Source organism: Carcharodon carcharias, chromosome 1 (assembly GCF_017639515.1).
Source record: "Carcharodon carcharias isolate sCarCar2 chromosome 1, sCarCar2.pri, whole genome shotgun sequence".
NCBI classification, from domain to species: domain Eukaryota; kingdom Metazoa; phylum Chordata; class Chondrichthyes; order Lamniformes; family Lamnidae; genus Carcharodon; species Carcharodon carcharias.
In genome coordinates this window covers 219,555,636-219,581,720 of record NC_054467.1, presented here as the reverse complement: position 1 = coordinate 219,581,720, position 26,085 = coordinate 219,555,636, and the positions used below count along the sequence as shown (strand labels likewise).

General features: G+C 42.0%; 1 protein-coding gene across 1 annotated transcript in view; it reads left to right on the top strand.

Moving 5' to 3' along the window:
• dcc (DCC netrin 1 receptor) overlaps positions 1-26,085 on the top strand; it is a gene marked incomplete at its 5' end in the record, with an annotated part of 933,706 nt that overhangs the window by 754,871 nt on the left and 152,750 nt on the right. The window contains 4 exons of the mRNA XM_041183487.1: positions 5,063-5,158; positions 12,934-13,175; positions 15,071-15,209; positions 18,000-18,107. Of these exons, the coding sequence (XP_041039421.1) occupies positions 5,063-5,158; positions 12,934-13,175; positions 15,071-15,209; positions 18,000-18,107 (585 nt within the window). The remainder of the gene's footprint in view (positions 1-5,062; positions 5,159-12,933; positions 13,176-15,070; positions 15,210-17,999; positions 18,108-26,085) is intronic.

The window sequence follows — 26,085 nt, the reverse complement described above, 5'->3', positions numbered from 1 at the left end:
ATATGGGTTGTTAAGGAAGAGCCAGCATGTATTTCTAAAGGGGAATTTGTGTTTAACTAACTTGCTGGAGTTCTTTGAAGAGGTCACAGAAAAGGTTGATGAGGGTAATGCTGTTGATGTGGTGTACCTGGACTTTCAAAAGGCATTTGACACAGTGCCACACAACCGACTTGTGAGAAAAATTATTACTCATGGAATAAAAGGGACAGTAGCAGCGTGGATACAAAATTGGCTGAAAAAGAGGAAGCAGAGAGAAATGGTCAATGGATATTTTTCAGGCTGGAGGAAGGTTTGTAATAGAGGATCGGCTTTGGGACCCTTGCTTTTCCTGATTTATATTAATGATCTAGATATTAGTGTGCAGGGGCCAATTTCAAAGTTTGTGGATGATATGAAGTTTGGGAGTGTTGTGAACTGTGAGGAGGATGGTGTGGAACTTCAAGAGGACATAGACAAGTTGGTGGAGTGGGCAGATAGGTGGCAGATGAAGTTCAGTGCGGAGAAGTGTGAAGTAATGCATTTTGGTAGGAGAACATGGACAGATAATATAAAATAAGGGGTGAAATTTTGAAGTGGGTGCAGGAGCAGAAAAACTTGGATGTATATGTGCATAGATCATTGAAGATGGTAGGATAGGCAGAGAGAGCAGTTAATAAGGCATATAGTATGCAGGGTTTTATTAACAGGGGCATAGAGTACAAGAGCAGGGAGGTAATGTTGAATTAGACCTCAGTTGGAATATTATGTACAGTTCTGGACATCATATTATAGGAAGGATGTGAACACACTGGAGAGAGTGCAGAAAAGGTTTACAAGAATGGTTCCAGGGATGAGAAACTTCAGCTATGAGGATTGATTGGAGAGGTTGGGTCTGTTCTCCTTGGAGAGGAGAAGGCTAAGAGGAGATTTGATAGAAATGTTCAAAATCATGAAGGAGCTGGACAGAGCAGATAGGGAGAAACTGTTCCCACTTGTAAAAGGATCAAGAGTGAGAGGGCACAGATTTAAAGTGATTCGCAAAAGAAGCAAATGTGACATGAGAAAACTTTTTCACATAACGAGTGGTTTGGTTCTGGAATGCACTGTCTGAAAGTGTGGTGGAGGCAGGTTCAATAGAGGCATTCAAGAGGGCATTAGTTGATTATTTGAATAGAAACAATGTGCAGGGGTATGGGGAAAAGGCAGAGCAATGGCACTATGTCATAATGCTCATTTGGAAAGCCGGTGTATGCACGATGGGCCAAATGGCCTCCTATGTCATTAAAACTCTGTGATTCTGTGAAATATGGAGAGTAGTTAGAGAAGTTAGGTAGGGTCAAGAATGGCCTTTTTGAGGATGGTGTAATGACAGCAGAGGGGTAAACAATGCAAAAGGAGTTACTGGTGATATTAGCACTAGGTCAAGGAAAGGAAGTTGAGTGGCTGTTTGGTAGATGGTGGAGGGATGAAGAGCGCAGGAGATAGAATGGGGGTCAGCAACCTTTAAGAAATGGTGTGCCGAGTCTTCGTTTATTCACTCTAATTTAAGGTTTCATATGCCAGTAACACATTTCAACGTCTGTAAGGTCTCTACATATAATTACCATAGGAAGGAAATGGTGCAGAAGTGGGTGATCTTTCTGCAGCTGAGACTGAAGTACATTGTTGGGTAATGGTGCCAGATTGATAATGGTGCCAGAACTGGAAAACAAGTCCCAATTCCCAGCATGTTAATATTAGCATAAATATGACCTCAAAATAAAATTAAAGAAAACCTCCCTCCAATCCCCCAAGCTCCCCACTAACCTTCCCCCAATACCCCTTCCCACCTCCACCACACTCCTAGCGCCAAAACCCCCCTCCCTCCCCACCTCACCCCACATCCCCCAGAACCCCTCACTTCCTCCCCATCTCTCTCCCAAAACCCCCACTGCCCTCCAGCCCTCCCTCCTACACATGCAGCATCTAATTGGTTCTAACATTTTTGAACAGGGACCTCTCTCCTGACAGCTGCCGCACTGCTGCTGACCTTCGGGCAGCCTGGGCTTTCCGGCGAGCTTTTTAAAAAAAAGCACTCCGAGCCATGCTGCTGCCCGAGGGTCAGAAGCAGCAGCGCAGCAACTCAGCGAAAGAGACACTGGAAGGAATTGCCTGTTCCCGTTTGCAGCATCATAGCAGGCAGGAGCGGAAAATTTCAGGAGTTCGCAAAAATCCATTTCACGTCGTCGTAAAACTAATTTGCGATCACCCACTCTGCCCTTCAATGGCATGCCGCAATTCCCGCCACCGCACGTCAGGAACCTAATTTCAATACTTTAGTATTTCATTATAAGCCCTGCTCACCGGAATCATCCCCCCCACACCGCATCATTCGTGCATGTGTTTCACAACTGTACATAGGCGACATGCACCTGGTGAGCTGCACTTCACTCAGGACTTCGAAGTTTGTTTGCCTACCTTGCTTCGGGCATCACTCACAGTCATCAGCGCCAGGCTTTGTGGGCAGCACCACATCACTTTTAGCGGAGCTCACGGGCAGGTCTTTACCTTCCAGAACAGCCATAAGGCTTTTCAGTGGCTGCAGGGCTAGAGGGAAGAGGGAGAAGTGGCCTCAGGCAAGGGAAGAGGCTGCAGGGCGAGGGCTGTACTGGGGAAGAGGGGTATCCCAGGGTGTGTATGGGATCATGTGTTGATCTGTGTATGTGGCCTCAAGATGGTGAGGGCTGAGGAGGCAGTCTCCAGAGGAGATGAGGCCAGATGGAGATGTGAAGGTGTGTGTGAGAGTGTGTTGATGTCCCTTGAGCTGGCAGTGAGTGAGATGCCAGTGAATGTGTGATGGGCTTGTGAGTGTGTGAGTTTAGAATGATGAGATGGCTGCCTCACCCTGGCAGCACGGATGAGATCATTCATTGTCTTTCTGCACTGGATGGCCAACCTCTTCTGTGCAGCATTGGCACTGACCACCACAGCCACCGTCTCCCAAGCCGGAGTGGTGAGATTGCTGGACCTCCTGTGGCTAGTGCGGGGGTGGAGTACATCAGGGCGTGCCTCCAAAAGGCATTCCACTAAACTCTTCCTGGCTTTCAGGGCCATGTCTTCACTGAGTTCACTGAGTCCTGGGTTGCAAGCATTGAGAACCGTGTGCACGGTTGCAGTTTAGATATGGCACTCGGAGTGAGGAAACGATGAGGTAACAGCATGGCGGGTGATTCAGAGGCTGCCTTCCAGTGAGAGGAAATGTTTCCTGCGGCTGCATAATTAATGAGGAGGGAAGCGGACGATATGGCACACAAAACCTCCATTGTGGCCGGCGGGTAAAACATTGTTTTTCACACCTGCTACTGCACTTAGTGCACTTCTAGAATGATTGCGCCCACTGACACTGACAGATCAGCTTTAAAAGGATCAGAAATCTCTGGTTTCAATTTTGTTAAGCTGGTCTGTCAGGTCTGCGGCCCTGGCTGCTCAGGCTGGATGATCATCCTGCCCGCCACTGAAAATCATCTTGTGTGCCATATTTGGCATGTGAGCCAACCCCTGAGATAGAATATAGCTTGGGAAGGATTGGAGAGATTTAGGATGAACCTATAAGTGATATGGAGTTGGATCTGGAGTAACAGAGTGGTCGGGAAGACCAAGGGTAAGAGGAGATGAGCAGGTGGCTCCAGCAACTACATAAATAGTCTCAATTTCAGAACCTGATAAGTCCCTAAGCTCCTTGTACTTGAGAATAGAGGTGAGGAAACTAATGTTATCCTCTAAGTACAAGAAAGAAAGCAGCTAGATCAGAGTCGAAGTAAATAAACAGAAAAAATAATATTCCAAAGTTTTTACCCAAGTCCCTCTACAGAATGGCTGTTTGTTAGTCCTTGAGCCATGGAAATTAAATAACTCAAGTATTGACTTCACTACTGAGGGGAATATGATAGAAGGCAAAACACCAACATTTCCTTTACCCTCAAGACAACACAGCACCGCGTTTGTTCATTCACTCAAGAGTATGTGAGTTTCTTACATGCTGCCGTTATGAAATTGGACTTTGGTAGCCCAGACACAGCTCTTCTCACCTAAAATGCTGTATTTTTATATATTTTTAAAAATCACCTCTTAGTAATATGCAATCTGTGTGACATAGAAAACAAAGGTTCATTCTGGTACTACCTGGTTTAACAACTAAATCTGCTACCCTTTGCAACATTCAGCCTTAGTAATTGGATGGAAGTAGAAAAGCTACATTTAGTTTCAGCATCCTTTAGCCAAGGAGGGGGAAATAACAGTCAGGGTTCCCACTGGTAACTTGTTGGAGGTGACTCATGTTAGAAAATGCACACATTTCAACATCAGTATCTGGAATATCTGGGCTACACCAACTCCCCACCATAATTTGGCAGAAGTTTGGGAGACACCTTGACGTATGACATAAATGGCTCTTCCTCCTGGGTTCATGCCAATCTTCTACTGAATTTATAGCAGGAAACCAGGAAAAATCACTGCAAATTCACTGCGAAGACAATCATCACTGTCTATCTTTGCACTTGGGCTAAACACCAGAGGTTTCTAGGCAGATATGTAGATATTTCCCCCTCCCTAGTCTATCATAGGTTAGTGACTTCAGGAGATTAGGCAGAAAACAAATTAAAGAAAAAACTTACAGTGGAAAGGAATCTAAAAGAGTACAAATTATGCACAGCCATAGCTTCATTAGAATATTATGGTACTTGGATAATAAGCTGTCTTGTAGCAGTAGATCTGGGTCAGAGTAAGTACATATTTCAAAATCATAAAGTAATTAGCACTAGTTCCTAGCATATTCTGCAAAGTCAATAGTTTGGTAAAATTTGGCAGTAACCTATATTAATTGGAATTAATTTACAAATGACTTCTACTCGTTTGCTGCTCTGTATCAAATATTGAAAAACTATATACATACTGTGTGGGGATGAATTAGGACATACACCTTGTTTAAAATTCAGCACCAAAAATATTGCACTCCAAAGTTTCAGACTCTTTAGTTAGGGCAATATCTTGTTATTAGTAAGAAAAATGAGAAACACTGAAGTTAATACTGTGCTTTCCTTTGCAGAGCCAAGCTCTCATTATGTCATTTCTTTGAAGGCCTTTAACAATGCAGGGCAGGGGGTCCCTCTGTATGAGAGTGCCACCACCAGGGCATTGTCAGGTAGGTTATTCTTGGATTAATAGATGAGACATCCACACTGCCAGTATTGATTATACAAAATTATTTTCGTGGCCTAGTTGTGCAGAAATGTGTCATACGATCTTGTGCATTTCCTCAAATTAATGTGAATTGGGAAATGTTCAGTGATCCTTTTTTTGGCCTCTGCTATAGAATTTTAATATTTTAGATATTTTGGCAAACTTTGAACATTTAAGAGCCTGTGTGCATAGGGCCAGAGGAAACGAGAAAAGGGTGAAAGCAGGCTCATGGCTGGAAGGGGATAGATAAAACATAAAATACACATCAAAACTTAATCATATACCTCTGCCTTTATTTGCTGTACATTTTCTCAAAACCTTACTTTTATGAGCTACTAAATTTCTAAGGAACTAATTGCATATTGCTTCTGTTCCCCTTTAAATCTTACTTCCCATATTCACCCTTGTCTTATTTCCTTTGTCTTTTGATTATCCCATTTCTTGGAAAATGTTAGACCTGCTCTCTCAAGTTGATGTAAATTCAAAGAAAAGCCATTGTCCTGCCAAATATTTATCCTTCAAACATCAAATGTTCTGCTGCTTCAGGATCAAGAAAAAAATATCCAGACCTCAAAGAATTTAAAGATCTCTTGTGGAAATGCCAACCAGTGAAAGCATGATGAAATAAATGATCAGGATTACTTGACTGAAGCTCATTCTCAGTATACCTGGAAGTATTTAATATTAGCACTGGGTTCAAAGAATGGATAATTGTTCTGTCTCTTTCTATTGCTATCTCTAACTGAATTAGCACAAATTCCAACAAGAATTCCACACTTATTTTGAATAACAATTTAGCCTCAATGGAACTATAGAAGATTCAATTTGCTAATGAATTATCTTTTGCTCTAGACAAACATTAGATAAGCTTTAGTTTATTACACAGTTCACAAATATAATTTTCAAAGGGCAAGTGTTCACCCCTTCTAGCCTATCCTTCTGCATATACATACGGTCTCCCTATCAAATCATTTCCTTTATTATCGGAAGACTCACTACAGTCCCTGGAAGATCATTCCAGACATTAATCTCTGCTTTGTGAGGAAGCATTGCCTGAAATAGGGTGTGAATTGATCTTCTGGAAGTTTACATCGATAGCCCTCAACCCAAAGTCATATTTCCTTGAGATAGTGTTCAAGATTAACCTCTCTATTCCAAGTAGTATGTGATATAAGGTCCTCTTTATCCACCACATTTCAAGGCAGAAGAATCTGTGTTTTCCAACCTTTCTGTCTGTCTCTCACTCTCAGGATCAACTTACTGGTCCTTCCCTGTACCATTTATTAATCAATAGGAAGGTTTTGCATGTTTTAGTTCAGATATTAAAGTTAGTTTTTTTGAGTAGGCACACTTCATGACCTCTATCTTACTCCTAATTCTCTCTTCTGTTCCTCTTTAAATCTTACTTCCCATGTTCACCCTTGTCTTATTTCCTTGTCTTTTGTTTATTCTATTTCTTGGGAGATGTTAGACCTCCTCTCTCAAGTTGACGTAAATTCAAGGAAAAGCCGGAGAGATCTCCCCATTGTCCTGCCAAATATTTATCCTTCAAACATCAAACATCATCAAAAACATTATCTGGTTATTGTCACATTGCTGTTTGTGAGAGCTTGCATTGTGAAAATTGGTTGTTATCTTTCCTACATGACAGCAGGGACTGCACTTCAATGTTAAAATTGGGTGTAAAATACTTTGAGGTCACTACAGGCACTATATAAGTATAAATTCATTTGTTTCATTTTATTCCATTCTTAACCTTTAATCGGGTGCCCTCATTCTGCATGTACTTCAATGCTTTAATTTCTTTGATCACTCAGCTGTCATTCCCTCAGAGTAAACTGGAAGTGCTTCAACTATGCAGCAGGTCAAGCAACTTCTGTGGAGAGAGGAACCGAGTTAACTTTTCAAGTTAAAGATGTAACAAGTTTTCAAGACAGGCAAAGTGGGAGGAGGGAAAAGAACAAATGAGAACCTATTTGGCTTAGGAAGGAAATCTGCCATTCTTATCCAGCCTGACTTATATGTGACGTCAGAATCACAGCGATGGAATTACCTCGTAACTAGCCTCTGAAATGATCTAACCAGCCAATCAGTTGTACTAAATCACTATATTTGCAAGTTTATGAAGAAGGCAAACCACCTCCTTCTCAAGGCCTTTTGGTATGGGTAACAAATGCTGTTCTTGTCAGTGGCACCCACTTCCTGAGAATTAATTTTAAAAAAACACCAGAAGATGAACAAGGTAAACAAGATAAACAGAAATCCCATCAGAGAGAGAGAAGCAGAACTTCTTCAAAATGGGAATTCCTGGAGTTGTAGTGAATTAAACACCAATACAGAATCTGAAATAAAAACAGGAAATGCTGGAATTAACTAGCAGGTCAGGCGGCATCTGTGGAGGGTAAAAAGAGTTAATGGTTTGGATTTTTAGAAGAGAGCTCAGGATCGGGATTGGAGGTGGTTGGGTCTGCTACTTTGCACCACCAGTCACTGTGTGGGTTCAGCAACATGATCCTGAACCTGGAGACAATGAGTCAGTCAGAGTCAGAACAGCTACCTGGCTATAAGCACCAGATAGCCTATTGAGGGGAATTAGGGCCAACAGACCCTGTCCCCGTGCCAACTGAGATCCTCAGTCGGCAAAAGACATCACCTGGACCATCGCCAGGCAACTATGGCAGGCTCATACTGGGAAAGTGGGGAATGGGTTTCATCCCACAAGGGTCAACCCCACCCACAACAGTCATGGTTGCTGGGCTATAGCTGCAACCACTGATCATCCCGTGAAGGGTTGCCCTTTCCAAATATGAAGAATGCTGACCTTTGCTTCTGAGGGTGCCTCCATGTCTCTCCCTCACGGATCAGCAGTTCCCACCTTGGTGGCTGGGGTTGCCACTGTGTCAGAGCTGGAGTGCCTCCTGTTGGTCCTCCAGCAACGGGAGCTCACTCAGCATCTTTAAATGGATGGCGAGCCTGGTCCCTGCCACTAATTAGCCTGGCTCTTTAAAAATCTGGATGGGAGTGTCTGAAACATGCCTTGCGAAGTCCGGACGTGGAACAAGTTCTCGACCCTGGATCAAAAATCCAGCCCAATGTTTCAGGCTAATCAACTTTCATCAGAATTTGAAAAGAGTTAGAGATGTGTGCCAATTGGAATCCAACTACAGATGCATGGAAAAGTGGAAAGAGAGGTAAAAGTAAAGGGAAAGTCTGCAATAGGGTAGGAGGCAGGAAGATTAAGTGGCAAAAGAGATGACAATAATGATGCAGGCTAAAGGAGATGGTAATGGGACAAGTAGAGAGATGAAAGATGGGCCTAGGAGATGTAAATATGGTCATCAATTTTTAGCAACATGTTTTTCAAGTTCCCTTGTTTGATATTCCCTTGATGCACAGGTGCTCAACACTTCCTCACAAAATGGCTGTCATATACCTGTAGTCGTACCTGTGACAAGTAGTTAATGGGAAAAAAATTCATTTGCGTACTGCCACTTCAAACAGCGCTACACAGACCATGTCGATTCTCTGGGGACAGACTGTGCTGCTGGCTGGAACCTGTGTGGGTTTCTTCAATGATAACAATGAGGAAACTTGTATGGGCTGTGCAGGTAGTGGCCCACAACACTGTCTAAACCAAGAAGTTGGTGTAGGTCTGCCTAGCGAAGTGGAGCTCTGCAAACAAATTTTCCCCCTAATTTGTTTCTACCTTCCTTTGAAATTATTTTCTGCGTACTGGCATCCTGTTGGTAAATCCGATTGGCCAGCAATTCTCTAAGCCAGGACTTCCTCCCCAGATGGGGGCAGAAATCTCACCTTAAGCCAATTAATGCCCGGTCAAGTGTAAAATGGCTGTGGGGCAGCCAGTTTTTTTGTGGGTGGGCTCCTGACCGACATTTAAGTCAGGGGTTGGGGAACATGTCACCTCATAAAGTCCATGCCTTAGTAATTGTTTTGCGTTCCTCCCTTTCAAACACTAGTTGAACTCAATCATGTTATGCTCACATTAGATAAATCTTCAAGCACTGTTAACTGAATCTGGCTCATTCCTAAATTTAATATGGCATGTCCCCTTGTTGAATGTAGCCTTGTTCCCTTGTTGACTGTAGCCTTGTGACTTGCAACTAAATCTAATATGACTGTCCCCTTGCTGACTGCAGAAAAGTATGTTGCACACATTCAAGAAATTCCCTACCTTTCTGATATCTGCTTGTCTGCTTATCCCAATCTGTAACTATTGTGATAAAAGTGCATTGTGGGTTGGGCAGAATGGAACTGCCTGAGTCTTGAGATAAGCAAGCACTGTTAAGCACCTTTTCAGCCAACCCACTTTCTTTGTTCAGGGTTTTGTTGGGTCTTTCCCATCCAACGTTTCCCTGTTTTTAATTTCTGCTTTGTATTTTTCCCTTCTGTCATTCATTGCCCTTTTTCTCTCCTCATTAGACTCCTGTTTGCTTCATTGAATATACAGGGGCTGATTCTTTTATGACTGCTCAAACAACCCATTAAATTTTTAATCTTCCGTAGCAGTGATTTTCCGATCCATCAATCTGTCCCCCAGGTGCTTGCAGGCTAACAAAAGTCTGTAGATCTCAGATTTGAAATTATCAGTTGAGCTAGCATCTACTGCTGTATGTGGGAGAGTTCCACACTTCTGCCAAACTTTGCATTAAGAACTGTTTCCTAAATTCTCTCCCAATTTTAAGGCTATGTCCCCTTGCCTTAATCTCCCCACTGGCAGAAAGAGTTTACCTGTACCCTACCAATTCCTTTCAAAGTCTGAAAAATCTCAGTCAAATCACTCATTACCTTTCTATATTTTGCAGAGTGCCTTTATTTAATCTCTCCTCATAACCTAATCCTTGGAACCCTGGTAACATTCTGGCGAAGTTGTCCTGAACTCCTTTTAAGGACAATATATCCTTTCTAAGGGTTGCCAGAACTGTGTGCAGTATGCCAGGTGTAACCTAACCAGGGTTTTGGAGCAAAGCTTCCTCCCCTTTATATTGTAACCCTTTGGTCATAAATGTTAACATTCCATGTGCCTTCTTGATTTTTTTTTATATATACTTGACTACTTCATTTTAGTGATCTCTAAGTGGGCCCCTAAATCTCTTTGGATTTCCATTGTTTCTAGCTTTTCACAAGTTAAGGAATACTTGGATCTATTTCTTTTTGGTTCAAAATGGATGACCTCACACTTAACTGTGTCAAAATTCATCTACTACAGTTTTGACAATGCACTTCATATATTAATTTTTCTTTTTCATTTTTGCTCCTTTCTACTCTACTTCCTATGCCACCAATCTTGCTGTTATTGGCAAACTTACATTTTCTAAGTAATTAATAAATATAGCAAATAGTTCAGGTCCAAGCACAGGTTCTTGTGGGATGCCACTAGTCACTTCCTTTCAATTCAAATACATACTCATTACTGCTAATCTCTCTGTCTTCTACTGCCTATCCATTCTCCTAACCAAGGTAATAATTTGGCTATAGGTCCATGAGCTTCAATAATGGCATCTTATGTGGAACCTTAGCAAATGCCTGATAGAAGTCCATACAAACTACTTCCATAGTTATTCCACTACCAACTACTTTCCTTCCTGAAAAATTCAGTTAAGCTCATTGGACATGACCGACCCTTTGCAAATCCATGTTGCCTGTCTCTAATTAGCTCAAATTTCTCTAAGTGCTCAGTCACTTTCCTTTAATTATAGATCCCAATAACGTCCCACAACAGTAGGTCTATAATCTCATGGTTTCTCTCTTTCACCTAGCTCTACAGATGAAGGCTGTAGATCTTAATCGTATACTTTCTTCATAGGCTAACACTGTTCCCTCAGTGCCTTTTTAGTAATGGACAAAACTACTAGTAATCCTCAAAGGAGATAAAGACAACTTTCTAAGAGTTAATTAAGGCACTGTTCGACTGTGACTTTATGTCAGACTTGTCTAAAGTGCAGTGTGTAGAATTAAGGGCAAAATTGATCTTGAGACCTCTGGGGCTTCACTTTAACGAGTCTTGCACTACTAAGAACGAGCTTTTGTATGGGAAGGAAAAACTGATCCTAAATCCCTTTGAGAGTTAAATTGTCATCCTGGGAATACTGGTAAGAATATACATTTGTCAAACCTGAGATGGCAACCAAGCCTGGTAATTACTCTAGTGTAACGTTATTTCACTATAGTTCACTTCACACAATGCCTGCTTTCTGAGGCAGTTCTTTACTTTGAAAGTGGTATAGACTACCCAGAGTAAGAAATTTGGGTCTTGATTAAATCTTCTCAGTTGTTAAAGTTCAGATCAGGCAAGCTCCCAAGAATTGCCTAAGATTAATCTGAATGTTTGAGAAAATATAGAAAGTCACAGTGCTATTAGAATTGTTTGTGGATAGTTGTCTGCTAAAAAGAGCCATAGCCTCCATTCTGCTTCCAGCAGCAGTCAGGGCTTAAAGCACTTTAGTATGTTTTTCAGCCTTGGTGAAAGAAAGAATGTGGAAATGGTTTGGATTATTACTCTCAAATTTACTTAAAGTATTTCTTTAATCTATTTTTTAAACTTTCTTTAATCAATCATAAATATATTGAAAGGAATAAGCAAAAAAAATGTGTTCATTCCCTATTAATGATCTAATGGGGACATAAATCAATTTGCCATAGTTATTTAAATTATGGAATTTTCAATATTTACCTAAAAATAACACTGTTCTACACAAGGCAATAAGGTGATGTTTTTGGGTCATTAGTCTTTGGAATTCTCTTCCACAGAGAGCATTGGAGGATGGGTCATTGAATATATTCAAGCTGAGTTAAGACAGATTTTTGTTTGGCAAGAGAGTCAAGGGTTATGGGGGCGGGGGGTGGGGGGCAGACAGGAAAGTGGAGTTGAGACCACAATCAGATCTGCCATGATCTTCTTGAATGATGGGAGCAGGCTTGATCAGCCGAATATCCTACTCTTGCTCCTATTCCTTATAAACTTATGATCTTTTTCATTTTATAAAATTTATTTTAGTTTCTCCCTTTTTGCTGTACTTTTTTTCTTCCCTTTCTAATTTCCCTCTGTATCACACACAATCCCAAATTGTGCTGCCAGGCCTTCCGCACTGATGTTTTCCAATGGCCATTTCAAGAGATAAAAGACAGTGTTATAACTCAACCATTCCTTCACTTTGTTCCTCTTTTGTTCCCTAAGAGGAATCCTTTGTTCCATATTGCCCTCTGACCATGTTCAGAAACTCACTGCAAGGAGAATTAAAGGTGTGAACCAAAGTCCAACTGATTCATTGCATTTATTAATATGCAAACAAACACATAACAGCTTGGTTCCCTCCGAGTTTTCTCACCTCTTGTCCCTGTCAGAACCCCCTGTTTTTCAATCCTACCAACTTGGAGTGTGAAAAAGCGTAGATGTAAACTCACAGCCCAGCACTCTGCCAAGTGTGATATCATGCACTACACACAAAGAAAACAAAACAATGCCAAGAAATTAGAACTAGCAACAACTTCAGCTTAATTTAATGAGACTGCCCCATAAAGGGACGTGATTATTTATGTTTGCTTATCCCTGTTTAAATTGACTTTCCTGATTGAATTAACATGAATTTTTTTTATAATTTTTCTCATATCATTTCACACCATCTTTATGCATTTCTCACTTCTTGACTTATTGCTGCTGTTTTCCTTATTTTTCTGCTCCATGATTCGATGCATGATTTGTTTGCTGCCATGACCCAGACCCTATGGACCCTTTAGATGTTGATTTGTTTCATTTGTTTGGTGATCTTCCTACCTCAATCCCAGATGCCTCCACCCCCATGCTACCACCTGTAGGTGTCCAGGCAGTTGCAGTCAGTCACGACTCTGTCAGGGTCAGCTGGGCAGATAACTCTGTACCTAAAAACCAGAAGTTAACAACAGATGGACGCATTTATACTGTTCGATGGAGGACGAGCTATTCTGCCAATGCCAAGTACAAGGTAACTGCGAATTCAAACTTCTTTATGAGCTAGCTATGTCTTTCCTCTTTTAAAGTTATTTTAAAGAATAATCTGAAATTTACACTTTGAAGTTAAACTTGATTTTTTTTTAACACTGTTTAACTCATTGACCAGTCATTGAAAAATGTTTCCATTGTCAAAAAATGTATATCAGAAGGAAAGAGGAAGGTTTCTCATGGTGGCTCAGTTGATAAGTGCACTCCTCGGGTATTATGGCATGTACTACTATAGATAAATAGACAACTAAAGGTATATTTCCACTTTCAATCATGGGACTATGCTGAGGTATTAACAACCAGCATAAAAAGTCAATTGGCATCAATGGTTCTGCAGAGTTTTATTTTAGTCTTTGATGAGATGTGGGCATCACTGGCTAGGCCAACATTTACAGCCCATCCCTAATTGCCCTTGAGAAGGTGGTGGTGAGCTGCCTTCTTGAACCGCTGCAGTCCATGTGGTGTTGGTATACCCACAGTGCTGTTAGGAGGGGAGAGTGAATAGCTCTGGAAATGGAGCAGGACCTGTTAATGCCGGATGTCCACCCACAATGTATAGTCACAAGGAGGCAAGGAACAGACAGTGGTTGTGTATGCGTCTCACAGCTAAATCTATTAAAAAGGGGTCTCCCATTGGAACTCCCTCTAGTTATGTTCACTAAGTCCCTGAGGTACTATATTCCAGTTTGGTATAGAGCATTTTAAAGCTGAATTGGGACCCAATGGAGTTTTCCAAGCCAGGTTCATGGGTTAGAACATTCTAAGAAAGGAACTGTGGCCCCAGTTAAATCAGTTCTCTTACAGAAGGTCTGATTTTGAATTATGACAGCCCACCCTATCAGCCCATCAAACTGCTGGTAAGCCTAAGGGCACCTTAAATATGCCTGACCCCATATAAGGATAGGCAGTATTCATGAGTCCTGTTGACCCCCTAAAACATGCTCATGAATATGTTAATGAGGGCCTAATGCCTGTTTAGGGATCTTTCCATTAAATTTGCAGGTGCTGAATAAAACTATATTCAAGTCTGCTCTGCTTAGCTTTTGGATCAAAATGTAAATTAATTACAGTTAAAATTGATTAATCTAGTATAGCACAATTGTAAGAGTACTCACTTTTAGAAAAGAAAACTTAACTTCTTAATCCTACAATCTTTTGATATCGAAGTTGAACAGGTTAATTATTGACAAGCATCAGTAAGATTGTCAAATTCTCTGAATAGCTAATAATGGTTTCAGGTTTTTAGTATATATAATTACTGTCATTAAGTAAACCCCCAAGTGACAAAGCCCAGGGTGCATACATCACCAGCGTTGAAAAGAAGAGGATAAAATATGGAGAAATAATGATTAGGTGAAGGCAAGTTTTAAAAACCTTTAAATTATTTGAAAGCTTGGGAATTAAACAATTACAGCAGGTGATGGCACAATGATTCTTGATCTAAACGTAGTGAGGATAGAGGAAGAAGATAAATTATGTAGGGCAGCTTCACTGTTAAAAGCAATTTTTAATCAATTCATTAAATAAGAACAAAAAATATATATATACTATCCAGTTTGGAAAGCGTTGTCACAGTGTTCCTCCTGAGAAGAACTCAAGGAGAGCTCATTAGCTAGTAAACCGAGCTTGGTGTTAAAGGAAAGTATTGGCCTTACTGTCACTTGGAACAGTGAATACAGAATAATTGCATTTTAGATAAATATTTAAAGCAACAATTTGCTTTGCTTAATCAAATTTGGGAAACCCAGCCCTTTGCACATCCTTAATTCATTGCACAGTTGCTTTTAAGGTAGCCCAATTGAATTTTGTTTAGTATATTCCACTTTTTCAATCTATAGTCAGCAACTTACCACTGCTTTCTGTCTTGTCTTTGTTCAGTCTGTAGATGCAACTGCCTTGAGTCATACTGTCACAAGTCTCAAACCCAACACCATGTATGAGTTCTCAATCATGATAACCAAAGGGCGGAGGTCAAGCACATGGAGTATGACAGCACATGCTACAACCTATGAAGCTGGTGAGTCATTGCAAACCGTCTAAACTGTAAAAAGCCGGCTATTTTGATAATCTTGATGTCTCTTTTTGACTGGATGGATGTGTAATCTCTTACTGAAAAGTCTAGCCTCAAAGGCGTTGTTCTGGTCTCTTTCTTGATCACGTGAACAATAAGAAGTCATTAGGGATGTAAAACATAAAAACTCATTACGTAGCTATATCTTGTCACATGTTTACCTAACAGTGAAGAGCTTTCTTTCTAGAAGTCACAATTTGCACTGGAGAATTCCAGGCACTTGATCCGTACTGAGAACAAAATTGAATCAGAACTATGCAGTCAGACTGCCAGATTTTTACGTTTACTTCAGTATTAAGTTGTTATAAGTCACATTTGTTCTGTAACGGTCAATTAAGAAATGATGCTGTGGCTAACAAAACATTACCCTTATTTATATATTCCAAATCTTTCAATAGACTAACCAGCAATGATCATATAGCAGCTTTTAGTGGGCATTAAGTTCTTCATTCTTTGCAAATAATCTTTTGAAATGTTTCTTTTTTGTTTGTCATATTCTTGGGTAGGTGATGTTGTCACAGTGTCACATAGGGCAAAATTTTACATTCCCTCATGGGCGGATTTGCAGGCGTTGTTGTGGATTTGGCGGGGGTGGGGTGGGGGTAAGGGAGAGCCGTAAAATTTCTCAGATGGCCTTCCCACTGTGCTCCCACCCAGCCAATCTCTCTGCAATTTTATGGTGGGATGGGCGAGGAATAGTCAGGGCCACCATAAATGCAGCCCTTAAGAGCCCTCTTACTGACCAGTTCAGGGCCATTTCCTGACCAGCCTCAATTTTCAGACTGGTGAGAGGAATTCAGTTGCGGGGGGCACGGTAAGATCAGAAGGTGACCTGGCTGAGGCCTCTGATGGGAAGGGATGGTGGTGGAGGTAACTTCCATCAACTGCCTCTTTTCAACTTCTGGTGAACCCCCAACACAAGGTTTGGCCCCTGTGGTGCTCCCTCCTTCTCCCAGTCTCTCCACCAACACCCCCACATCCCTCTACCCATATTTCCCGTGCCTTCCTTCCCCATCTTGAGATTTTCACACTTATCTGCCCTTGGACTCCCGGGTCCTAGACTCTGGAGACTGCTTGCAATTTCAGTCTTGTCCACTGCAGCTTCTGGCACTGTTGGGATGAGGCAGGACTTCCTCCTGACTGAGGTGCAGAAGTCTTGCCTCTAGCCAATTAACGGCTGTGGGGAAGCCAGTATTGTCAGTGATGCATTGGCCATTGACTCTTTGGGTGGTGGGAAGGGAAACCCCTCCATCCTAAAAATCCTGGCCACAGTTTTCAAATACGAGCCTAGAATCACGCTCAGAAAATCTTTCACATTGAGTTCTCAGATTTCAGTCAGGGTTGTCTGGAGAAGGACCAAATGAAAGTAACAACTTCCCTGCATTAAATTTGAAAGCAATCCAATTCTACTGAAATAGTTCTTATGCCTGTCCTCATTATGTATGCTTAGATGACAGTTAAGACTCATAAAAGGATTATCTTAGCAGGGGCTCTTTTTTGACATCTGAAGAGAGCTGTTGGCTTTGCTTGATTTACATCTTTAAGTAATTATAATAAGTTGTTCTTTTTGTAATCTCTTTTGTCAATGTCCCAATGTTTATTTGCAGAAGATTAAGCACAAAGGGCCTAAAGCCTCAGATATTGATACTTTAAAATGGTCCGTCTGATTGATACTTTCATAGGGTTTTAAGTACAGCAGTTTTTTTTTAAAAGAAGATCTGTGAATGGGTTTTTTTTTCCAAGCAGTTCCACAAAAAGCATTGTTATGATATGGCTGACTGCTTCTGCACATAGTGTACACTGGGTAATTGGTCATACGTTGGCATGAGTTAGCACAGAGGATATGAGGGGCCATTGGGGTGGTGGGGAGTATGTGTTAACATGTGGGCTTTAGGGGACCATGGGGGTGGGTGGGATGCATAAGTTGCCACGAGTTGTATTGGAGGGGGCATGGGTAAGACCTTTTGAGCTTACCTTTGAAAGGATTCCCAAATCCAGACTCATGGTTCACGATCCCTCTGAGGGGCTCTGAACCATGAGCCATGCAGAAGCTGGCCAGTCTCCACAAATATTGGTGAGAGGCAGGTTGGGGTGTGGGGGGTGGGGGTGGAGGGAAGTTGCTAGGAGACACCTACCCTCACAATTGAGCCAGCCAGGTTGGAAGTGCAAGATGCTTGCTACCCACACCCTTATCCTGCACCAGAGAAAATTGATTTATTTTGGCAATTGTATGGCCTTGACTCAGTGCCTCTCCACAACTGCATCTACAGTTTAGCTCCGTGTGTTGGAGCTCCATGTTACTACTGTATTCCCCTCGCAAGCTATCAACAAAGGTATGAATATTATAATTTCAACCAAAGAATGAAGATGGCATTTCAATGCTAGAATCTAACTCAATGCCCATCAGAAGCATTGTTTGTTCAGATAAGATTTGCATGAATTAACAAAAAGATTATCAAAACACTTCAGCAAGTACAGAGGAATGATTCAGTACATGAGTAAACTTCACTTCATGGGTCAACACGTCTGTTAATAATAAGGTATCCATTATCAGGCTTGCATGATGGGTTCAGCTTGGAAAACATTGTTACAGATTCAAGCTTGAAGTGACCTGCTTAGAATTAAGACTCATCTACATGGCCTTTTCAGTAACATTATAAACTTTCAGCCAATAACCCACAGTTCACTTAACATTGCTTTCTGTTTCCTCTCCTCTGCTTTATACTTGGATAATAGCTCCTACTTCAGCCCCAAAGGATCTGACTGTTATCAGCAGAGAAGGAAAGCCTCGAGCTGTCATCATTAGCTGGCAACCGCCAATGGAGGCCAATGGAAAGATCACTGGTAAAATAAACTTAATTTATAACTGACTTTTTCCATTCTTATCCTTGGTGTAATCTAGATATACTTTCCAATTCCTATTATTAAGAAGCTCAGAAAAACTACTGGCAATTCTAGCCAATCCTGTTCATCATTATTTCTACTAAAATCCTATTTAGTCATTATGCTTAAAATTTATGCTAAAAAATCCAATTTTTAAAAGCAATTTTAAAAATATTGTTTGATCTTTCAAGGTCGATTTACCCTGTGGAAGTGTCTTAAACAATGGAAGCTCCAGTGATGAACTGTTTGGACAGTGAATTATAGGAGCAATTAGGCCCTATTTTTAAACAAATTAAAGCTGACTGTTTTTGTTTATGTATCTCATTATGCCAGCTGAGATTTACTGGTCTCCTGCTTCTTCATAATACATTTTGACATTTCACCAGTCTATCATCCAATGCACTGAATGAAGAAAGGAATGAGCAGAGGGACAGAAATGTGTGTAGGCCATGATAGAAGACAAAGGCCCAAGACTCATCCCAAATTGACACTCAGATTACATCGCTATGTTGAGGGCAAGCTGCTTCTTGAAGAGGACCAATTTGAGCTGGCTGCCTTGCCAACACAGTCCTCTGGGAGGCATGGGTGGGGAGGAGAACATGAGGGGGTCAAAACACAGGATGGCAGCAGGCTGCAGTAATGCAGCAGAGCTGGGAAGAGAATTTCTGCTAGCTCCAGCTTCATATAATGGTAAGGTTAAAAATATAATCTTACTTTTTGATGGTGGCTTTTAAAGACCACTGATTAAGCAGCAATAAGAACCAAAAAGCTCGAGACTAATAAATTCCTGAGAAACAGCCATTAGGCATCTCAGTAACATATGTTACTGCTTGCACATGAATAGGGGAGAGAGCTCATCCTGAGTGAAACACAGCCAGAGTGGGTATTGGCAATTTGGTGCACAGTGGGAATTCGGTACAAAGGGGACGAGGTGCTCTTTGCATTTTTTCCTTGCTATCCAACTTCATGAATCTTCAGAGTGTGGTCTTGCCCTGCTGCAGAGTAGAGGCTACAAGGGAAAGGAATGACTGGTAAGTAGTGGGTAAAGTCGGGTAAGTATTTACTACTTTAATCTCTTATAGTTTAAGGTCTTTTTGTGGTTTATAATTTGTATATTCTGGAGTAACAAGGATCAGGGGAGAAAAGCCCTTGAGTAATTGATTTAAAAGGTTTAATTTAAAGGGATAAGTCATGGCAGGAGCACTGAAAGCCGTGGTGTGCTCCTCATGCTTCATATGGGAAGCCGGGGACATTTCCAGTGCCCGGGATCAGCATATGTGCAGAAAGTGCATCCAGCTGCAGCTCCTGGAAGCTCAGATTTCAGAGCTGGAACGGCAGCTGGGGACACTGTGGAGCATCCGCGAGTCTGAGAGCATCGTGGATAGCACGTTTAGAGAGGTGCTCACACCGCACCTGAAGGGACTTGAGGAAGGAAGGGAATGGGTGACCACCAGGCAGTCCAAGAGAAACAAGCAGGTAGTTCAGGAGCCCCCGGGGTCCCGCTCGCAAATCGGTATTTCATTTTGGAGACTGACGAGGGTGCTGGTTCCTCCAGGGAGTGCAGACAGAGCCAAGCTTCTGGCACCACAAGCAGCCTGTCTGTACAGAGGGGAGGAAGGGAGGAAGAGCGATAGTAATAGAGGATTCTATAGTCAGGGGAACAGATAGGCGCTACTGTGGCCGTCATCATGACTCCAGGATGGTATGTTGCCTCCCTGATGCCAGGGTCAGGGATGTCACTGAACGGCTGCAGGGCATCCTGAAGGGAGAGGGTGATAAGGCAGAGGTCATGGTACATATTGGTACCAATGACATAGGTAGAAAGAGGGATGAGGTCTTGCATCAAGAATTCAGGGAGTTAGGCAGTAGACTAAAAAGCAAGACCTCTCGGGTTGTAATCTCTGGATTACTCCCAGTGCCACGTGCTAGCAAGCTCAGAAATAGGAGAATAGCGCAGACAAATACGTGGCTTAAGCGGTCGTGCAGGAGGGAGGGTTTTAGATTCCTGGATCACTGGGACTGTTTGTGGGGAAGGTGGGACCTGTACAAGCAGGACAGAGCGGGACTAACATCCTTGCGGGCAGGTTTGCTAGTGCTGTTGGGAGGAGCTTAAACTAATTCAGCAGGGGAAGGGGACACAGAATGTTAGCAGAATAGGGACACATCATGATACAGTAAAACAATCAAGTCAGAGGGAGTACAGCTGCATTAAGTTTCAAGGAAGTAAGGCAAGGCTGGATGGCCTATACCTTAGTGCCAGGAGTATTATAGGTAAAATGGATGAGTTAAGGGTGAGGATTGACACGTGGAATTGTGATATAGTAGCCATCACTGAGACGTGGTTGAGGGAGGGGCAGGATTGGCAGCTCAACATTCCAGGATATAGAATCTTCAGGAGAGACAGGGGAGGGGGTAAAAGAGGAGCAGGTATTGCATTATTAGTTAAGGAGTCAGTTATTGCATTAAGGAGAGATGATATCTTGGAGGGGACATCAAATGAAGCTTTGTGGGTAAAGCTTAGGAATAAAAAAGGGGCAGCCACATTGTTAGGTGTTTATTATAGACCCCCAGATAGTCAGCAGGAAATTGAGAAGCAAATTTGTGCACAATTTATGGAGGTGTGTAAAAGCAATAACAATAGGGTAATTATATTAGGTGATTTCAACTTTCCCAACATTAATTGGGATAGACATAGTGTTAAGGGTTTGGATGGAGTAGATTTCTTGAAATGTGTACAGGAGAACCTTTTAGATCAACATGTAGGGGGTCCAACAAGGGAGGGTGGATTGCTGGACCTAATTCTGGGGAATGAAGCCGGACAGGTGGCTGAGGTGGTGGTGGGCGAGCGTTTTAGTGATAGCAACCACAACATGGTACAGTTTAAGCTTGTTATGGACAATGAAATAGACAAGTTGCAAAAAAATGTTTTGGATTGGGGGAGAGTGGATTTTAGTAAAATAAAATAGGTTCTGGCCAAGGTAGACTGGGAACAACTACTTGCGGGGAAATCTACAGAGGAACAGTGAGGGGCTTTCAAAAAGGAAATGGGGAGGGTACAGACACAACATGTTCCTTCTAGGGTGACAGGAAGGAGTAACAAGCTCAGAGAACCATGGATGACCAGAAATATTCAGGTTACGATGAGAAGGAAAAGAGAGGCTTTTAGCAGGTATAAGGGAAGCAAATCAGTGGAGACATTAGTGGAGTACAGAAAGTGCAAGGTGGAGCTTAAGAAAGCAATTAGGAGAGCAAAGAGGGAATATGAGAAAGTTCTGGCTGGTAAATGTAGGGAAAATCCCAAGATATTCTATAAGTATATCAATGGGAAGAGGATAACCAGGGAAAGAATAGGGCCCATTAGGGAGCAAGGGGGCAATCTATGGATAGAGCCAGAGGACATTGCTAGAGCGTTGAATGGATAATTCACATCTGTCTTTGCCCAAGAGAATGAGGATGAACCCGGGAGAGAGACTGCGAGGTTCTTAAGCAAATTGATATAGGGAGTGATAAGGTATTGGAGGTGTTGGCAGGCTTAAAAGTGGACAAATCTCCAGGTCCAGATGATTTGTGTCCCAGACTGCTGAGGGAGGCAGGGGAGGAGATCGCAGGGGCTCTGACCCAAATTGTTAATTCCTCTCTGGCCCCAGGGGAGGTGCCAGAGGACTAGAGAACAGCTAATGTGGTTCCGCTATTTAAGAAGGGTTGATAAGATAAGCCAGAGAACTACAGACCAGTGAGTCTCACGTCAGTAGAAACTATTGGAGAAAATTCTGAAGGAGAGAATCTATCTCCACTCGGAGAGGCAAGGTTTGATCAGGGAGAGTCAGCATGGCTTTGTCAGACGGAGGTCATGCCTAACAAATTTGATTGAATTTTTTGAGGAGGTGATCAGGTGTGTAGATGAGGGTAGTGCAGTTGATGTAGTTTATATGAATTTCAGCAAAGCCCTTGACAAAGTCCCACATGGGAAACCTATAAAGAAGGCAAATGCACATTGGATACAGGGTAATTTGATAAGATGGATTCAAAATGGGCTTAGTTGTAGGAGACAGAGGGTGATGACAGAAGGATGCTTTAGTGACTGGAAGTCAGAGTCCAGTGGCGTACCACAGGGATCTGTGCTGGGTCCCCTATTATTTGTCATTTATATAAACAAGATAGATGACTTTGTGGGGGGTAGGATTAGTAAGTTTGCGGATGACACAAAGATTGGCCGGGTGGTTAAGAGTGAGGTTGAGTGTCTTGGGCCACAGGAAGATATAGACGGGATGGTCAAATGGGCAGATACATGGCAGATGGAATTTAACCCTGAAAAGTGTGAGGTAATACACTTTGGAAGGAGTAATTTGACAAGGAAATATTCAATTAACAGTATGGCACTAAGAAGTTCTGAGGAACAAAGGGACCTTGGCGTGTGTGTCCATAGATCTCTGAAGCCAGAGGGGCATGTTAGTGGGGTGGTGAAAAAGGCATATGGGACACTTGCCTTTATCAATCAAGGCATAGGTTATAAAAATATGGAGGTCATGTTGGAGTTGTATAGAACCTTGGTGAGGCCACAGCTGGAATACTGTGTGCAGTTCTGGTCACCACATTATAGGAAGGATGTGATTGCAGTGGAGGGGGTGCAGAGGAGATTCACCAGGATGTTGCCTGGGATGAAACATTTAAATTATGAAGAGAGGTTGGATAGACTTGGGTTGTTTTTGTTGGAGCAGAGAAGACTGAGGGGCGACCTGATTGAGGTGTACAAGATTATGAGGGGCATGGACAGGGTACATAGGGAGCAGCTATTCCCCTTAGTTGAAGGGTCAGTCACAAGGGGACATAAGTTCAAGGTGAGGGGCAGGAGGTTTAGGGGGATGTGAGGAAAAACTTTTTTACCCAGAGGGTGGTGACGGTCTGGAATGCACTGCCTGGGAGGGTGGTGGAGGCGGGTTGCCTCACATCCTTTAAAAAGTACCTGGATGAGCACTTGGCACGTCATAACTTTCAAGGCTATGGGCCAAGTGCTGGTAAATGGGATTAGGTAGGTAGGTCAGTTGTTTCTCATGTGTTGGTGCAGACTCGATAGGCCAAAGGGCCTCTTCTGCACTGTGTGATTCTATGATTCTGTGATATGTAAGATGCCTGGTGCCCCTTCTATGTGACTGGCTGGGACACCTGAATATGGTTTGACCCAACATGTTTCAGGTTGGACATAGTCCGATGAAATTCGATCTTTTTTCTCCAAAAATTTAAAAAAATGGGTGTGATCAGGTCCAATTTCAATTCAAGACTTCAAAAGCAAGGTTAGAGGGTGAATAATAATTGATCCCCATTTTAGAGTCATAGATTCTGTCCTTATTTTTGAGACAGTATGTGTTGATTTTATAGTATTATTTATGGTAAGATAGGAAATACTGTGAAACAGGGCGATGCAAATCTGGAGCAATACAACATTACCACAGGCTGAACAGCGTTATTACAGCATAGCCAGTTCACATAGTATTTCTATTATTAATATATCAATGGGAATTTATAATGTGAAAAGTTCATAGGAATTATGCACAGATGTAAGTTTTCAATATATTTAAGATTTTAGGACCTGGTGTTTATTTCTATTTGACGGTGTCATTCTACTTCCGTCTATCAAAGAGTAATTCTGGACTTTAAGAAATTCATTCACTTAGCTCCCTCTAATTAATACATTACAATAATGATGACAGACAAAATGAGGGTGCCAAAATTTGTCAGGAAGCAATATGCATATTTTGCAGAAAATGGAGAAGATAACGAAGAAGAGAATTGCTTTGACTGGTTGAAAGGGATTCCTTTGTTAGTTGACAGTTTCTAATGATGCACATTTGCATGAAACTTACTCCATTCCGTTGTCCTTGGTTATGCCATCTCCATGCCAACTCATGCCCTCTGCCCATCCATACCCCTCATATCCCCATGCCACTACTCTACCCACTCATGGTCCACACTCACCTCCATGCCCCTTCATACAACTATACTACCACTATGCCAACTCATGCCCCACACCCAACCCCCATGTCCCCTCATACCCCCACCACTTCCAGAACCACCCACCCAGTATTCATGGGCAGATCTCAGGAGCCATATGGAGATGAAAGAGCATGGCAGAGAAAAACAGACTGAAAAGGGTTGGCACTAGCATGGAGCCCTATTTAACTCCAGTAGTGAGTGGGATGGGTCAGAAGACTCACCATTTTTTAGGACACATGCGAGCATGCCATCATGGAACTGTCTAGCAGTGGATAAGTTCAAGTGTTTCAGCAGTATACTCTCTTGAGCTGTCAATATTGATGACACGCAATAATTGCCAAAGCAAGTGTATCCTCTGGCAGACTTCAAACACCAATTGGGAACAAAGAGGAGCAAGTCTGACTACCAAACTGAAAGTCTACAGAGCTATAGTCCTGCCCATTCTGCTGTGTGCATGTGAGACTTGGACTGTGTACAAGTGCCATGCCAACTTTTGCATGAGCTGAATTCGGAAGCTTCTGAGAATCAGACAGCAAGACAAACTACCAGTCACTGAGGTGCTCACCTGAGCTGACATACCAAGCATCTGCACCATATTGAGACATTCACATCTGAATTTGGCTGGTTCTGTAGCCAGAATGCCTGACATTCACTAACCAAAGTGAATCTTCTATGGAGACCTTGAGTTTGGGGTGCACTCTCAAGACAGTCAAAGGAAATGCTACCAAGGCACTCAGAAAGCTTCACCTGGAAGTTTTGCTATTGACCTCAAGTCCTAGGGAAAGCTCGCTCAGGATCACTGCACCTGGCACAACCAAATGAAAAGTGAAAGTAGGCATATGTCAAAGGCAGATAGAAAATGCAAGGAGAGGAAATCCCAAGCCAGCAGCTTGTCGAATACTTAATCATCTGTGGTATCCTGTTCTACTTGCAGCAGAACTTCCCGGGTGCATCAGTATTAGCAGTCACCTATGCATCCACTGGAACGCTGCCAAATATGCCAGATGATAGACATGGTCACCTTCACCTTGAAGGATGAACAAGAGTTATAAAGTATGAGATCATCTACTTTGGACCTAAGAAAGTTAGAACAAAGTTTCTTGTAAAAGGTGAAAATCTAGAAACAATGGAGTGCCAGGGGGATTTAGGGGCCCAAGTACAGAAATTATTTAAAAACTAGTGGACAGGTACAAAAATATAATTAAAATTGCTAATTGAATGTTGACCTTTAATGGGGCTGGAACACAAATGGATGGAAATTATGATAAAATTATATAAAGTGCTGTTTAGACCCAATTTAAAGTGCTGTGTTCAGCCCTGGGTACTTCACCTCAGATGGGACATATTGGCCTATTACCAGGTACAACGCAGACTCACCAAAATGATACCAAGGATAAAAAGATTAAATTATGAGGGGAGGTTGCATAGATTAAGCTTGCAATCCCTTGTGCATATAAGATTAGGGGATGTTTTAACTGATTTGTTTAAGAGAAGTAGTTAGGATAGATGGATAAAAATTATTTTCACTGGTAGGCAAGTCCAGAACAAAGGGACACAGCCTTAACATTAGAGCTCGGCCTTTTAAAAATTCATTCTTGGGGTGTTGGAATCCCTGGCAAGGCCAACGTTTATTTCCCATCTTTAATTGCCCTAGATAAATCACCATCTTGTTAGGTAAGGAAATTAAGGGTATTGGAAGAAAGGTGGGTAAATGAAGTGAAGATACAGATCAGCCATGATCTAATCAAATGGTGAAACATGGTCAAGGGGCCGAAGGACCTATTCCTGTTCCTATATTCCTATATTTCAGGGACATGAATTATTAACTTTTATAATATTTACCAATTGAGCTAAACACAATAGTTGACAAGTATATTGCCAAATCTCAATGATTGGGGCACAATTGTTAATTTTGTTGCTGATGTCACTTATACAACTACGTGGAGAG